General features: G+C 44.0%; 1 protein-coding gene across 4 annotated transcripts in view; it reads right to left on the bottom strand.

Moving 5' to 3' along the window:
- The window catches only part of ZNRF1 (zinc and ring finger 1), a 93,494-nt gene extending 77,789 nt beyond the window's left edge, over window positions 1–15,705 (bottom strand). For 3 of the 4 annotated variants that reach the window (XM_008689713.2, XM_040633590.1, XM_040633591.1), the window contains exon 1: window positions 14,759–15,705. In XM_008689713.2, coding sequence (XP_008687935.2) covers window positions 14,759–15,182 — 424 coding nt within the window. In that variant the 5' untranslated portion in view covers window positions 15,183–15,705. The remainder of the gene's footprint in view (window positions 1–14,758) is intronic. The other variant, XM_040633589.1, reaches the window with a different exon arrangement.
- Between the last annotated feature and the right edge of the window lie 670 nt (window positions 15,706–16,375).

Genomic DNA, 16,375 nt, shown 5'->3' with positions numbered 1-16,375 from the left:
GGTTATGCCTATAAATTAGTTTAATTCATTAAATAGTCCCATCTGATAGATATAATTATTATTAGCCTCACTTTAGATTTAAATAAATTATGGTACAAGGATAAATCACTTGCCCAAGATTCCAAAACTAAAAATCAGCTACACTGGGATTCAAATCTAAGGCAGTCTGGCTCCAAGCCTGCAACCCTAGCCAGTACCCTACACTGCCTCTCCCAAGAAGGGTGTCCCACTCCTCTCATGAAGGCACCTCTGGCTCACTTGACTCAAGCCTCCAGGAGATAGTTTCATGTCATTATGAGGCAGACTCGACCTGAACCATGGGCAACAAGCCCCTATTTCAACAGATGGGATCAGAGCACAAACCTTGGGAGCAAAGGTTCATGGTAAGAATACAGAACAACTCTGAAGAAAATAGATCTCAGCATTAGATCTAGCCACCCCTTCAGACACTGTGTCACTTTTAAGATCACGTGGTTTTCCCATTCCCAGGAGGTCAATGTAGATTCCTCAGACTTGATAAGTTTCATTTATTTTTTTATTTTTATTTTTTTAAAGATTTTATTTATCTATTTGACAGAGACAGACAGACAGCTAGAGAGGGAACACAAGCAGGGGGAGTGGGAGAGGAAGAAGCAGGCTCCCAGCAGAGGAGCCTGATGCGGGGCTCGATCCCAGAACACCAAGATCATGCCCTGAGCCGAAGGCAGACGCTTAAAGACTGAGCCACCCAGGCGCCCCGGTAAGTTTCATTTATTAACATCTTAAGCTACTTTACAGAGTCAAGAACTATATGGACATTCAATTATTTATGTGTTCCTAGTAACATCTGAGGATTCTGGGTGATGCAAATGCAATATTTATTTGTGCAAATTTTGCAATTTTTCTGTAAGTCTGAAATTATTTCAAAGCTTTAAAAAATACTTTAAACTTCTATTATATCTGTAAACCCATTCCCATCAGGTCCATAGGTAGACTCAAGTTTATAAAGATGGCAACTGATAAACTCAATGTAATTCCAATAAATATCCTAACAGTGTTTCCCCCAAAGAAGTTGACAAAGCTGATTCTGGGAGCAGAAAGTGCCAAAAATAGCTAACCAGTTTTTGTTGTTTTTACTGTTGTTGTCTGTAACATACAGAAAGAACTGTTTATTCTGCTGTTTGCAATACAAAGACATAGGGAAACATTATTGTTTGTACAACATAGTAAGGGAAAAAATTCAAAACTGCCCATTAGGGTCAGTTTGCCAGATGTCCTGTCATTAAGAATACCAGCTATAAACAGAGCAGTTCCTAGTACTTTGTACGTCATTTTGTTTATTCTATCCTGATTCCCTTATTTGTCCCCTAGAAAGCTTCACTTAGACAACACAGCTTTGAAAAAGAATAACAAGATGAAAGGATTTGCCCTTCCACACAGCAAGACAAAACTACAGTAATTAAGAAAGTGTTAGCACAGGGATAGACAAATTGACCAATGGAACAGAACAAAAAGCCCAGGAAAAATACAGGCCTGGAAGGAAACTTGATATATGACAGAGGTGGCTTTGCAAATCAGTAGGAAAGGACTTCACCATTCTTCACTTGCTGCTGGGAGAGCTAGTACTCACACGGGAAAAAAAAATATATTCTTATCCTACCCCATTCAAATTTAATTATCCAGGGATTAAGGATGTAAATATGAAAGGCAAAAGTTAAAAACTTTTAGAAGAAAATCTAAGATAATATCTTTATGACCTCAGGGAAAGAAAATCTTTCTTAAGACACAAAATGCATATGGTATAAGGAAAAACACTGGAATATTCAATTACACAATTAGGCTAACTGTAACAAATCACAAAAAGAATAAAGAGATAAGCCATACACTGGGAGAAATACATCTGCATTACATATGACAACAAATAATTATTGTCTGGAAACAGAACAAAAATATAAATTCATACAAACCAGTCAGAGAAGGATAAACTCTCCAACATAAACATGGGTAAAAGACATGAACAAGCGTTTCATAGAAGAGAAACATTTAGTTTAAATATATGATATTAATATATTAATTATATGTAAACACATATTATCAAATATATAAATAACAAAATCACAGTGGTATTCCATTTCATACCCACGAGAGCTTGCCAAAAGTTAAAGTATGATGATATCAAGTTTTGGCAGGGGCATGGAGGAAGTGAAAATATGCTATTTGGGGAATGTAAATTGGTACAAGAATATTGGAGAACCACTGGGCAATATCTCATTAAAGGTTGAAGATATATATATATATCTATGACCCAGCTATTTCACGACTAAGGATGTACCCTAAAAAACTCTCACTCAAGTATGTAAACAAACATAGAAAAAATTCTCAAAGCAACTGAAAATAACTTTAATAGCCAGTATAAGAGAATGGATCAAGAAATGGTGATATTTGTGGTACAGTCGTACAACAGTGAACATGAATGTGTCAATACAAGCAAAAAGTAGTACGAAGGATTTATGGATCTCAAATCCATTTTGAGATTATATATATATATTATATATATTGTATATATATAATATATATATGGGATTGAGTCATAATGACGAAGTTTATTGTGACTTAAATGAATATTGTTTTAGACAGAAACGTGCAATAAAAGTATAAATATATAGAGGATGATGAACAGGAGAGTCAGGCAATGGTTACCTTTGGGGAGGGAAGAAAAAATATGGGAACTGGGTAGGTTTTATGCAGTTACATCTGTAATGGTTTATTTATTAATCTGTTTGGTAGGTAAATACATTATCTCTTTTGAATGCCTAAAATAGTTTTTTGGAAAAGATTCCAAGAGACCAGAGCTTCTATTCAGTCATACCAGTATCTGATCTCCTGAAACGTGCAAGTGAAACCAAAATTGAGATAGTATAAACTCCTGTGACTTTTTCATTTCGCCATCACAGGACTGAAACGTTAGAGTTCCTCTAATACAAGTAAATGGACAGGAGAAGGAAGGGTCAGGCTCTAGCCTGGATCCTATGACACATTTACCCTGAGGACCCTCAAGGAAAAGAGGGGTACAGGAATAATTCCAGCTATTTCATAAAAGTAATCATTGCCTTGCAGAAAAAGGATTTGACAAAGTACAACACCCATTTGAAATAAAAACCATCAACAAAGTAGGTCTAGAGGGAACACACCTCAACATAATAAAGGCCTTATATATAAAAAAACCCACAGTTAACATCATACTGAATGGGGAAAATCTGAGAGCTTTTCCCCTAAGGTCAGGAACAAGACAAGGATGTCCACTCTCAGCACTTTTATCCAACACGGTACTGGAAGTCCTAGCCACAGCAATTAGACAATCAAAGGAAATAAAAGGCATTCAAATTGGTAAGGAAGAAGTAAAACTTCAACTATTTGCAGATGACATGATACTATATATAGAAAACCCAAAAGACTCCATTGACAAACTACCAGAACTGATAGCTGAATTTAGTAAAGTCACAGGATACAAAAATCAATGTAAAGAAATCTGCTGCATTCTTATTCATTAATAATAAAGCAGCAGAAAGTGAAATTAGAAAACAATTCCATTTATAATTGCACCCAAAACAATAAAATACCTAGAAACAAACTTAAGCAAAGAGGTGAAAGACCTGTACTCTGAAAACTATAAAACACTGATGAAAGAAATTCAAGACGGCAATAAGAAATGGAAAGACCTTCCATGCTCATGGGTTGGAAGAACAAATGTTGTTAAAATGTCTATAGTACTCAAACCAATCTACACATTTAATGCAGTGCCTATCAAAATACCAACAGCATTTTTCACAGAGCTAGTACAAAACAAGTCTAAAATTTGTATGGAACCATAAAAGACCCCAAATAGCCAAAGCAATCTTGATAAAGGAAAAACTGGAGGCATCACAATTCCAGACTTCAAGTTATGATACAAACCTGTAGTAATCAAAACAGTATGGTACTGGCATAAAGACAGGCACACAGAAGGGCACCAGGCTGGCTCAGTTGGAAGAGCAGCCAACACTTGGTTCTCAGGTTTGTGAGCTGGAGCCCCACTTGCGGAGTATAGATCACTTAAATAAGCAAAACTTAAAAAGAAAAGTTAAAAATAGAACTACCCTACAACCTAGTAATCGCACTAAGGGTATTTACCTAAAAAGTACAAAAATGCTAATTCATAAAGGGATCCATGCACCCCTGTGTTTACTGCAGCATTATCTACAATAGCCCAACTATGGAAGCAGCCCAAGTCTCCACCAATAGATAAATGGATAAAGAAGCTGTGGTATGTACATACAATGGAGTATTACTCAGACATACAAAAGAATGAAATCTTGCCATTTGCAATGTCACGGATGGCTCTAGAGAGTATAATGCTAAGCAAAATAAGTCAGAGAAAGACAAATACCACATGATTCCATTCGTATGTGCAATTTAAGAAACAAAACAAATGAGCAAAGGAGAAAAAAAAAAGGAGAGACAAACCATGGAACAGACTCTTAACTATAGAGAACAAACTGACGGTTGCCAGAGGGGAGGTGGCGGAGGGATGGGGGAAATAGGTGCTGGGAATTTAGAGTACACTTATCGTGATAAGCACCGAGTGATGTAGAGAATTGTTGAATCACTATAGGGTACATCTGAAAATTATGTAACACTATGTTAACTATACTGGAGTTAAAATTGAAAACTTAATAAAATGGGAAGTCTGGATGGCTCAGTCGGTTAAGCGTCTGCCTTCGGCTCAGGTCAGGATCCTAGGGTGCTGGAATCAAGTCCTGCACAGTCCAGCTCCTTGCTCAGCGGGGAGCCTGCATCTCCCTCTGCCTGCCACTCCCCCTGCTTATGCTCTCTTTCTCTGACAAATAAAAACATCTTAAAAAAAAAAACCAAAATCTTAATTAAAAAAAAGTGACCATCACTTTTTCCTTCAGTGTCTTGAACTCCTTAGGCAAAAGATACTTTGTAATTATGCCATCAATTAAAAATGTTGAGCCTCCACTATATAACCCAAGAAAAAGTCCTCTCTGAGTAGAGGTTCTTCTTGCTCTCACCTTGTTTGAAGACCTGGTCAAAGTCATCCCTGAAGGATGGATCTATAATCCTACAGGCCTGAGAGCTTTAAGGCCCAGAAATCCCCCTCTGAATCCCTTGTTTGTGCTCTTTTCTCTATGAGTTATTGCTGGCTCTTAGGCATTAAATGCTGACTTCCTGTTCCCCTTTATTGAGCTCTGGGGCCTTGGAACTGGTAAGAGGCTTTGAAGAAAAGTACAAAGCCAGGAAAACACGGAATGGAGACAGCTACAACTTTCCAAAGGAAAGCAAATCTTAACACGGTTGTAATAACCTTTCAGACTTTTCCTCTGTCTGTAGCTTACATAAGACAGTGGTTCAGACATAAGAACTGAAGAGTTGTAGGTCACTGAAGTTGGGAACAGTTAAAACTCAGGTTTGGGTGGGCAGAGAGGTTGAGGACAGCATTTTGGATGCTGATAGCATAATCCTAATCCTGGCTTGTTCTCAACTCTTACCAACCCTAGCATTTCCTTCTTCCTTCTCACCATTCTATAGAGGCTGACTGGGTAAGACGCTCACTGTAGGAGTCATTGTAAAGACTTTATTAAGACCTAAAATCTTCAGAGCACAGATGACCTTGTATAAATTGTCTCCTTATAACGCAGTCCCACAGTCAGTGCCAAGCACCAGGACACCATTTCACAATATGGAAAAAGGAGGCACACTCCTCTTACATTGTCATCATTAGGTCCACAGCCATCCCTTAATCCAGAAATGTGATGTTCTTCCCGTAGAAGGCCTCAGGCCCTCTGACCCAAGGCCTGTTTCATGATCCTTTTACACTACAACGGTGTTTTAATGAACTGAGTTTGAATGTTCAACCCCAATCTCATTGGTCATGCTCCTGTGGCAATTCACTGAGCACAGGCCTCCCCCACTCTATTCTGCTGTCCTGCACTTTGAATTCAGGGCTCACCGTCAGCATGGAAAGCACCAGAGTTCTGATATGGCAGCCTCTGGTCATGTTCCACCCAGGGATTTATCATCCACAACCTACTCAAATCCCTCCCCCAACAGCTACCAAAAATTCCCCTGGTGAGAAATGCTATTATGAGAAGGAGTGGCTGCTTTGTGACTCACTGTTTCATTAAAAAGATTTTTTTTTTCAAACAAATTTTCAGTAGAAGAATCCAAAGGTTTTCCAAAGCCACAGCAAACACAGAACAGCTCATAATACTATTTCTCAAAGGTCTGCCACTTCATAGGCGATTCCTATACCTCAAAATACTGGAGATGCTTAGATTCTCTATCCTTTTATGTTGCACTTGGCCTCTGGGCTGAGGGAAGAGGTAGGGAATAGATGAATTAAATACAGCCAACAAGACTGGGCTCGTCAAGTGCGTGTAAGCCAGCCCTCATCAGAGGTATTAGACTTGCCATAGTTCTCCAGGGCAACTGGCTGCAATGGTATGATTATTTCAGCCACATCTGACCAGGACAGAGGAAATCTAATAATATATGGTGTACATGGGGTATTTGGTGATGCTCGTCACAGTAGTGAGTGGTGTTATAACAGAGTTTCTCTGAAAAGCTGACTTAGATAGCATTATACTTTACAGGGCATTAAAAGTGTAAATAATCTAAATAGAATCGAACAATATCACAGCAAGCTAATTTGTATATATGGTAGGCAAGTACTTCAGTGGTTTGGGCTGGAATCCCAAGAACTCCCTCAAGTCCTTTTTGTAGGATTCCCAGAGTATTTAGGCAAGCATTAGGATAAAAAATTCTAATGGATCTCCCTAAGGAAATGCACGCTTTTAGCAGGAAAAAAAAGGGTTACTGGAGAGGAATCAAATGAAAACATCTCCAAAGAGTTGAGAAATATGGGCAAAGTGACCAAAATGGTTGGGGTCTAGGGTCTTGGGTTCTCCCCACTCTGTCCCAGATCCTCTGGGCGCCTGCAGATTTAAGTTTCTCCCACATGCTAACAAATCAATTTTGACCTTAAGAGACACTATATGGCAAAGCTGACCAATTTCAGAACAACTCCTTGGGAAGCATGGCTTATTTAGTTGTACTTTTTAGAGGGCTAAAGGGTACTACCAACGAAAAAGCTGGAGCCAAGCAATGCAAACCTAATTCACTAAGATCAAGATGACTACATGTTCACAAATATAAGGTGAGGTTTCTCCAAAAATTAAGGTATCATCTTATAGCCAAGCCCCCATCAAGTCTCTGAGCATGGAGCATTCTTCTAAACGCTTTTCTGTCAGCAAAAAAATACTTGAATATAACACACATTTAATAATTATTTGGGAGAGGTGAGGAGGACATTTCAGTCACCAATGCTGGCTATCATAAACAAGGCTTTAAAAATCACTTAAAATAGCACTGTCAACCTTGCAGAGCTCAGAGACATACAAGACCAAGGGGAAAAACTGTTCCTCATATTTCCTTATGGGTATTTGTGGCTTGGGATGAATTTTACAGAGACAAGATGACTAAAGTGGTAGATCATGCTTCTAGAAAACAGTGTTCAATGACCAGAAAGAAAAGTAGCTCTAGGGATGACAAAGATACCGATGCCAAAGATACACACGAAGAGTTCGCAAAACAGTGTTTCCTTTTGATATTCTCATTGAGAAGACAGAGGACCACTTGTATTAGGATATACGAGGAATCTCTTAGCAGGCACTTGGCTGGAACCACAAAGAAAAGATCACCTGCTCCAGCCCAGAAGCAGGGTTTAGGAAAGAATGGAGAGTGTCAGTGAAGAGTAGGGAGCAAATACCATCCGGGTAGCAGCCTCATGGACAAAACCTTGAATGTATTTATTCAACAGAAGAACTGATGAAGAAGGTAAAAATCTCCCATAAGCTGCAATATTCAGACTCTCTCTTAAGGAGTAAGGAAGCAAAGATTCTTAGAAAGAACAAAGTAATGTTAATCACCCTTATAATAAATATATATTCCCAGCACCTAACACAGGTCCTAGTATAGTGGAGGCACTCAGTGAATACCAGTTGAATAAATGAATGTCTTAACAAATCTCCATACACACACTCAAAAAGTCTCACACTTTTGCGTCTATAGGAAAAAAGGAAAAATAGGTATTTTGTCCATTTAAAGCAACAATCTTGTCTAGCTGCTGGCTGGGGATACATAAAAGAGGATCTGGCTCAGTAAGCCCTTCTGTAGCACAAGCAGCCAAAGGCAGCTGTGCCTTAGAAGAAAAATCAGGGGAAGACAAGCACAGGAGGGAAGGGGACACTGCCACAATTACCTTCTGTTCTGAGCAACTTCAATTCTCAGGACCAAGGCAGATGGGCTCAGGCCTATCTCTGGGAGAAAAAGGCTTAGTTCCATGTAAAAGAAAAACATCAAACCATCAGCAATGCTCTTGCTGGGTGAATCCACCCTCCGGAGCAGCTGAAAGGAAGATCTGTATGGATCCTGCTTAGGGGATACTTGATTCATTTAGTAATATTGAAAATAATGCTGATGAGTGCACCAAAAAAGCATTCAGAGTTCTTTCTTTGTTTGGAATGAGAATTTTCAGAATCATTTGTTACAAGTTCAGATTCTCAGGTGTCTCCTTAGCTCTACTGAATTCTGGGAGTGAGGTCTAGTCATCTGCATTGTTAACAAGCCCCCCAGAGAACACGGGGCAGTCAAGTTTGAAAACCCCTTGACCCATTCACAGAAATCAAGAGGGCACTTGTTTGTTTCTGCCTCCTCCTTGTTACAGATCTGAAGACTGCACTATAAATTCTTACCATGCCTCCTTTAACTTGGTGTTTATAGGGACCCAGTGAATTCCCCCTTCCCCTTTACTTCCAGCAGAGGAAGGTTGTACTCTCGATTCTAATAGCTACAGGGAGATTTCGGGGTAAACAGTCTCATCAGTCTAGAAGCTACCCCTAGCTGCTGCTTTAAGATTAAACTTGGCTCTTTATTTGCTTCACACTTGAGGGTTGCTGCGTTTTCAGGTTATTCATTCATACCCACAACTCACCCCTCAAATATCGAAACCAGGAACCCAAGTGTTGCATTCAAGGATAAACCTCTGTCCTTATTGAGAAAATACGATTCAGAAGTGAAAACTGCTGGGGCGCCTGGGTGGCACAGCGGTTAAGCGTCTGCCTTCGGCTCAGGGCGTGATCCCGGCATTATGGGATCGAGCCCCACATCAGGCTCCTCCGCTATGAGCCTGCTTCTTCCTCTCCCACTCCCCCTGCTTGTGTTCCCTCTCTTGCTGGCTGTCTCTATCTCTGTCAAATAAATAAATAAAATCTTTAAAAAAAAAAGAAGAAGAAGTGAAAACTGCTGGGTCTATGAGAAGTGCCTTCTCATACTCAAGCCTGTATCCACAATAATCACTAAGGACGATCTGATACAGACTAGGCCATGACAAAGTTTAGAAAAGAAACACATGGTAATTTACACTCATCCAGCATTCTGAAAGGCTGGGATTAGGATTTACGTTTTGAGCTAACCTCAAGATTCTAGTACTACAGCCTCAGTGACCCACTGTTACTAGAAGCACCCCTATTTAAGGGTTAGCAGGAGCAAGACTAGTCTGTTTATGTTACGACCACTTCTCTATTAAGTTTTTTCCAATTTGAAACTGTCAAAATTGATGTTTAGTTTTATAATTGATTTACAAAAATGTTAGTGCCCAAGAAGCTTGTGTTGAATATCACATTTGTAAAATACAAAGCACGTCCCTTTTCTCAAAAGGAACTAGAGTTGCATTTCTTTGGTGCAGCGTGGCCTGGCTCAGAGTATTCCTTATGACATATTTGGGGTGTGTCTTTATTTGATAGCAAAATGCACACATCCCATAAAACAAACACTTTAAGAGCCAAACCATTGTTTCTTGCAACACCTTTCAAACCCCAATAAGGAAGAGTGAACTGTGACCTTTAAGGAATTACCGGCTTCTCAAGGGAACTTTTAAAATTTTTATTTTGTAGAAAATAAGCCCTCATGGTAATAGAAAACTATAAACTCCGCTTTACAGAAAAATTTTCATTAACAACAGAACTTCTGCAGGGCAGGAGACCCACCATGCTCTCTGAAGACCAAAGAATGCCTTTCCTTCCCCAGAAACCGTGTAAAGGACCATTACCTCCAGCACACCTATGGTGAGGCACAAAGAGGCTTTCTGATCCACTCCAATGGAGTTCGCAACTCTGTTTAATTATTTAAGGAGAGACAATTAAATCACTTGAGAACCCCAGAATGGCAGCAAATAGAATCCAGGAGATATCCTGCTAGCTTGTTCAAAGACTTATCAAAAGTTACCTTCTATCAGCCCCAGTTGATGACGTGGTGACAACAAAGAACAGTTTAGATTTTTCTGAATATGCACATGTATACATACTTGTGACTAAGAAGCTGGAGAGAAACCTTCCATGACCAGACGTTTTATAGCAGGATCCAGAAAACAGGCAAACTTTTCCTTCCAACATAGTGAATGCTCCATGTTTTCACTCCCACATCTAGAAATCCATGTTCTTTTTTTTTTTTTTTTAAGATTTTATTTATTTATTTGACACAGAGAGAGAGAGAGAGAATGAGTGGGGGGAGTGGCAGAGGGAGAGGGAGAAGCAGACTCCCCGCTGAGCAAGGAGCCCGATGTGGGGCTCGATCCCAGGACTCTGGGATCCTGTCCTGAGCCAAAGGCAGACACTTAACCATCTGAGCCACCCAAGCGCCCTAGAAATCCATGTTCTGAGATAAACAGAGCTACTACAAAAGAATGGCCAGACCTCCAGAACACCACCCAGAAGACCATTTGGAGATTAAACACCTTAGAGAAAATTTTAATGTGGAAAGGAAGGGACACTAACTCTCATCCTATAAGGCAGTTCTTCTCAGTGGCATTCATTATTATCAACGGCATGCCAATGTAGGTCAGGTTTCAGTGGAGAGCACTAGCTTCCATTTTGGGGAAACAGTTCACACAGTTCTCAATCTCCCTGCCTAGCAAATTCTGCAGACAGCAAAGAAGGCAGAGAACTGAAGAAGTCCCTACAGGAACACCCCTCTCCTTATGTATGTTATTTGGCTTTTGTAAACACTAGCTTGTGAGACCCTCAAGATGACTCTGAAAGGTAAGCAGGACAGGCATTATCTCCACCTTACAGGTGAGAAAATAGTGCCTTTGAGGCTAAATGACTCACGTGCCCAAGATCACAAGTCAGGCAGTCATCTGGTAGCCCAACCAGTAGATGAGTCTAGCCCTCTGCCTCGCCGGCCAATCCGATTTCCAGGACACTGGCCAGCTTCCTCGTGTTTCGGGATGGAAGGCAGTGCAGTGTAATGGTTAGGAGCCCAGGTCCTGACACCGGCAGACCTACATTCCAATCCCAGCTCTGCCACCTCTTCGTTATCTGACCTTGTGTCTGCTCCTCACCTTACATCTCCGTTTCCTCACCTGTAAAATGGGGATGACACCATCTACCGCACAGAGTTATAGTGATGATTAAATGAGATGACAGACATGGGGCGCTCAGATTCATTCCCTCAGCAAATATTTGTGCCAGGCACGCACGGTGCAAGAGATACAAGAGTGAGCAAGAGGCACAGTCCTACTCTCACGGAGCTTAAAATTCAGTCAAACTAAATAGAAAAGGCAAATGGATAAATAAGATACTTGTAAAGTGTGTGAAGAGCTGTTAAGGTAATAGGTGAGTGGTTGGAAAGATTAACAGGAGGGAGGCAAATTTTAAGAGTGGTGTCTAAGGAGAAATTTCAGTTTGAGGCATGAGGGATCAGGAAGAGGTATCCATACACAGGACGGAAAGCAGAAGGGAAAGCATTCCAGTTACAGGGACCAGGGCGTGCAAGGGTCACAACCTGGGGAAGCTTGGGAACCACAAGAAGACAAATGTGATGGCTAATGTATCCTCACGGGATTTGGGGAACAACCTTCACAGGCTGGCTGCCAAGACTACCACAGCTATTTTAAAAATAACAAAGACGAGGCTCGAGAGAGGTGATGTCTTTCCCAAGGTCAGACCTACTCTGAGGAGGGCCTGAGACCCCAGGATTCTGCCTCCAGACACAACATCAGCTCCCTCCCTCTGAGGAAGCTTCATGCACACTGAACTCCCCCACTTATTTCACTGACAACTGTCTTCGGTGCCCATGAAGAGTTCCAAAAGCACCTTAAAAACAGAAGCAACAGCAATCACATCAACTTCTAGGCATCTAGTCAATTGTGCACCAAAGTCCTTATCCTTCACTCTTATGACACAGGAGCAAAAACTCCTTGGACCTTACTCAAAGTCTCCAAAATAGAAACAAGTTTCTCTTCTTACAGCAATAAACAAGAGAGGAAAGGGATGTCCTGGAAGGAAGATCCTGTGGCTGTTCCGGAAAGTGAGACAGAACCACCAGTGCAGGAGAGTGGAAATATGAAGGTTCATCTTAAATGAACTGCAAAGGAAAAACGAATTACTTTACTTGAATAAAAGGATGACTCCCTAAAGCAGTGGTTGTCAGTTGGGGTGGTGTTCTGCTCCTACACCAACAGCATTTGGAAATTTTGTGGAGGCATGTAGTGGGCAGAGGCAGGTATGCTCAGTCTTACAAAAGGACGGGATGATCCTATAAAGAATGTATTACCCGGGAGGCTGGCTGGCTCAGTCAGTACAGCATGAGACTCTTGATCTTGGGGTCGTAAGCGGAAGCCCCACGTTGAGTATAAAGATTACTTAAAAAAAAAAAAAGGTGTATATATATATACATACACACACACACACACACACACACACACACACAAATTGGGAAAAGACTGTATTACCCAAAATATTAAGAGCAGCCTCACACACTTTTATATTAATCCCAGAGGGATTACTATGCCCCAGCTTTTCCTGTATTCTCATGGTTCGATGGCTCTTCCTACCCTCACAGCTGGATGAAAAAAATTAAACTCAGGTTTCACAACTGAGGAGTCCGAAATTTTGGAATCCAACTGTAAGCTCGTAACTCCAACACGGAACCTGGTACCAGGTGGAATAAGGAAAAAGAAGTTTATAGTAAGAGACAGATAAGAAATTTTAGCAAAACGGTAACTCCTTCCCCAGACAAGCATCCATAGGATTACATGTGTTTTGCAACACACAAAATTCTGTGATTTTAGAGAACCTACTTATACTGCTTTTCAGTTTAAAATCAGATACTAATGACAGTGCTTTCAACAAGTTAATCACAGTCATCTCACAAATGCAGCCTACCGTTTCTGGACCAAATTTTACAAGAAAAAATTTTAATTCATGAGGTCTAAAACGGATCAAATGTCTAAAAGTGCCCAGAGCAGTCACACCTTGCATCTTATTCAGGGCAGAGACTGATGTAGATCAAGGAAGCTCCGATGATATCCAGAGGTCTGTTCAGGAATTAAAATACCATTTTAGCAATTCAAAAGCCACTTTCAAGTGTTACCCTAAATTAGTCACTAGTTTCCCCTCAAAAATTATTTCACAAATTAAAGTTTACAGAATTGAAACAAAAGCCAGACTATTCTCAGAAGTTAAAAAAAAAATTTTTTTTAATCTACCCTATTTCACAATTGCTAGAACAGTGATCCAATAGATACACCCTCCGTATGGCAATCTTTCTTCTTTCTACACAATATCTAGATTTTCTTAACTCTCCCAAAGAAGTCTGAATCTGTTAACTTCTTCACTCCGACCTGACAATTAGCAAATAGGGGCCCCACACCCCTTTTGACCAATTTTCTAGAAGCCTAACCTGGCTTCTCAGGTTAGCTGAGCAGACAGACCTGTTTTCCTCCGGAAGCTCCTGCCAGTGCCTTTTCTGCCCTGCCAGTCAGGGCCTGGGAAATCCTCCTCCAGCTTTTTGCTGGCCTGTCACCAGAAGTTCACAAAATGAATTTATCCAGATTTTTTTAATCCTCCTCTTTTCCTGTCATGTACCAACAACGGCCGGACAATAAAGTCCCACCCCCCATTACAAAAAGATACCGATTACCAGGAAGACCTAGCACTTAGCATGGAGGGGAAGAAAAAAGATGGAGGGATGTGAGAGTCATTGAGCCAAGCCTACTGCATGCAGCACCCGCCACTAGAGCCCTGGTCCTGCAAAGCCTCAGAGGGAGGCTCCCTGGTTAGGCCCTCCATTCGGCAGGCCACACCTGTCTATGGCAGCAGCCTTCCGGCTGCTCCATTTTAAACAATTCAAACAGATCTCCAGCAGGGTGGCAAAACCGGGCACCCCCTTCTCCCAGCAAGAGTGAGAGCCCTAATCCAAACAACACTTGCCCCCAATTTTCTTTCTTTTCACACTCTTTGTTTGGGAGACACCGCTTGGTCAAACTGGATCCCTCTCTCTCTGTTAACGGTGAGGTAGGCACAATGCTGCAGTGACAGAAAGGAAGCGATCGAGGCTGACTTGCTATAAGCCAGACAAGACCTCCTCTCTGAGGACGGTGATGCCGATAAACGGGACTTCAATGGGCAGGTTTCACCCTGCTCATCCACAAGTGAACCAACGCCTGAAGTCCTAAAACGCCCGGCTCCGCAGCCTCGCAGGAAACCTCTTTTCTAAAAGGTAGATAGCCCATTCATCCCCAGGAACCAAAGGGACGGCAGACAGATCCAGGTCGCGCACTCCACATCCAAATCTTCGCAAGCGCGCGAAGGTTTGGGGCGCCCCGGCGCGCCCTCCCTTGCACTCCACCCTCCGAGGCCTCCACCGCCCGCGGACTCACCACTGTGCGAGCTGAACCACCTGGGTGCGATGTGCAGAGGTAGAGCATCCGCCAGCGAGGCTCGGGAGCCCAGGTACAGCATCCCGTCTCTATGGTGACCGCCGCCGGTCTCCTGGTAACCATTGCCATGGGCATAGGTGGAGTCGGACGCAGACCCTCCGCCGCCGGGCGCCCTCTCCGAGTCGCCGGTCCCCCGGGAGGCGGGGGTGTAGAGGCCAAAGGGCACCCCCCCGGCCGTGCTGGGGTCCATGCCCATGCCCGCCACCGAGCTGACCGAGCGGCTGCGCAGCCCCATGGCCCCGCCGCCCGCCCGGTAGTGCCCAAAGTGGGGCGCCCCTCCCGGCGGGGGCACGGCGCTGTCATCGGTGGAGACCCCCGGAAAGGGGCCCCGGGAGCGGGCCGCCGTGCTCTGCTTGCCCCCCATGCTCGCCCGGGCCCCGGTGGGGCGGGAACCTGGAGGCCGAGACCCTCCCCCACTTCTCAGCAGCGGGGGGAGGGTTGGGCGAGCATAAAGGGGGAGGGAGTCAAAAAGGAGACCGGGAGGAAAAAAAGGGGAAAAAAAGAAAAAAGAAAACCCGCGGGGCGGAAGAGGCAGGCGGGCGGGGATCCCAAACTAAGAATTTAAAACGATCCAAGCCAAACGCATGTTTCCCCTCAAGGTCCAAAGAGGCGCAGTCCGGCGCGGGCTCGGCGCGCCACAGGCCGCCCCCGGGCTCCCGAAAGCCGGTGGAGCCGCAGGGAAGGAGGGAGGAAGGCGGCGGGCGGGCGCAGGGAGGCGCCGGAGGAGGCCGCCCGCCGGACAGGAGGAGGCGGAGGAGGGCTGGGGACACCGGGCGCGTCCCCCGCCTCAGGACGCCGCGAACATGGACGCCGGCCCGGACCCCTCCAGGCCTCGGGCGGGCTGCGGCGCTGGGCGGCCAGGCGGAGCTCGGGAAGCCGCGGTCGCGTCGCGTCGCGCTCTCGCTCCGGCCGCCGCCGGCCCCGCCAGCCGCTCCGCCCCGCTCGGTCCCGGGCTGCGCTCGCCGGCGCTCCTCGCCGCCGTGGAGACAATGGAGGACGGCAGAGCGCAGGCGCGGCCCGCGCCCCCTCCCCTCCCCCCCGCCGGGTTAACCCCTTCGCGGCCCCTGCGGCGCCCGGCCGCTGACGCCCGGGAGGTCCCCACCCACCCACCCACCCAGCGCGACCGGCCTGTGACCTGAGTGGCCCGAGCCTCGGGGCGTCAGAAACAGAAGCCAGGCGTCTTTTCAAAGCAAGCACTCTTTAAAGGCCCCGAAAATGGCTAATTATTGAGGGGGAACCACCTATGGGAGGAGGGGCGGCGACGGTTCAAGGGGCAGGGAAGGAAATGCAAGGAAGAATGAAAATTGCTCGAGACGCCTACCTGGCTCTGAGGGTCACTGGTCAAGCCTCCCTCCCGGCACAAATTTGCCCCCACAGCACCCTCTGGTGGACGTGCTGTCCATTCATGCGGAGGTTTCCCAACCAGGAACCCCTAAGATCAGGAAGCCTAGGACTTGGGGGATTTTTACCTGTTTGGGGGTACACAGAGCACTGGCGCACTTTTGACTATGGATTTTGCTGAGAGTAGATCGGAACTTCCTATCTGGGGCTTAAGCA

The sequence above is a fragment of the Ursus maritimus genome, unplaced genomic scaffold (assembly GCF_017311325.1).
Source record: "Ursus maritimus isolate PB19 unplaced genomic scaffold, ASM1731132v1 scaffold_19, whole genome shotgun sequence".
Taxonomy (NCBI): domain Eukaryota; kingdom Metazoa; phylum Chordata; class Mammalia; order Carnivora; family Ursidae; genus Ursus; species Ursus maritimus.
This window is presented reverse-complemented; position numbering and strand designations above follow the sequence as displayed.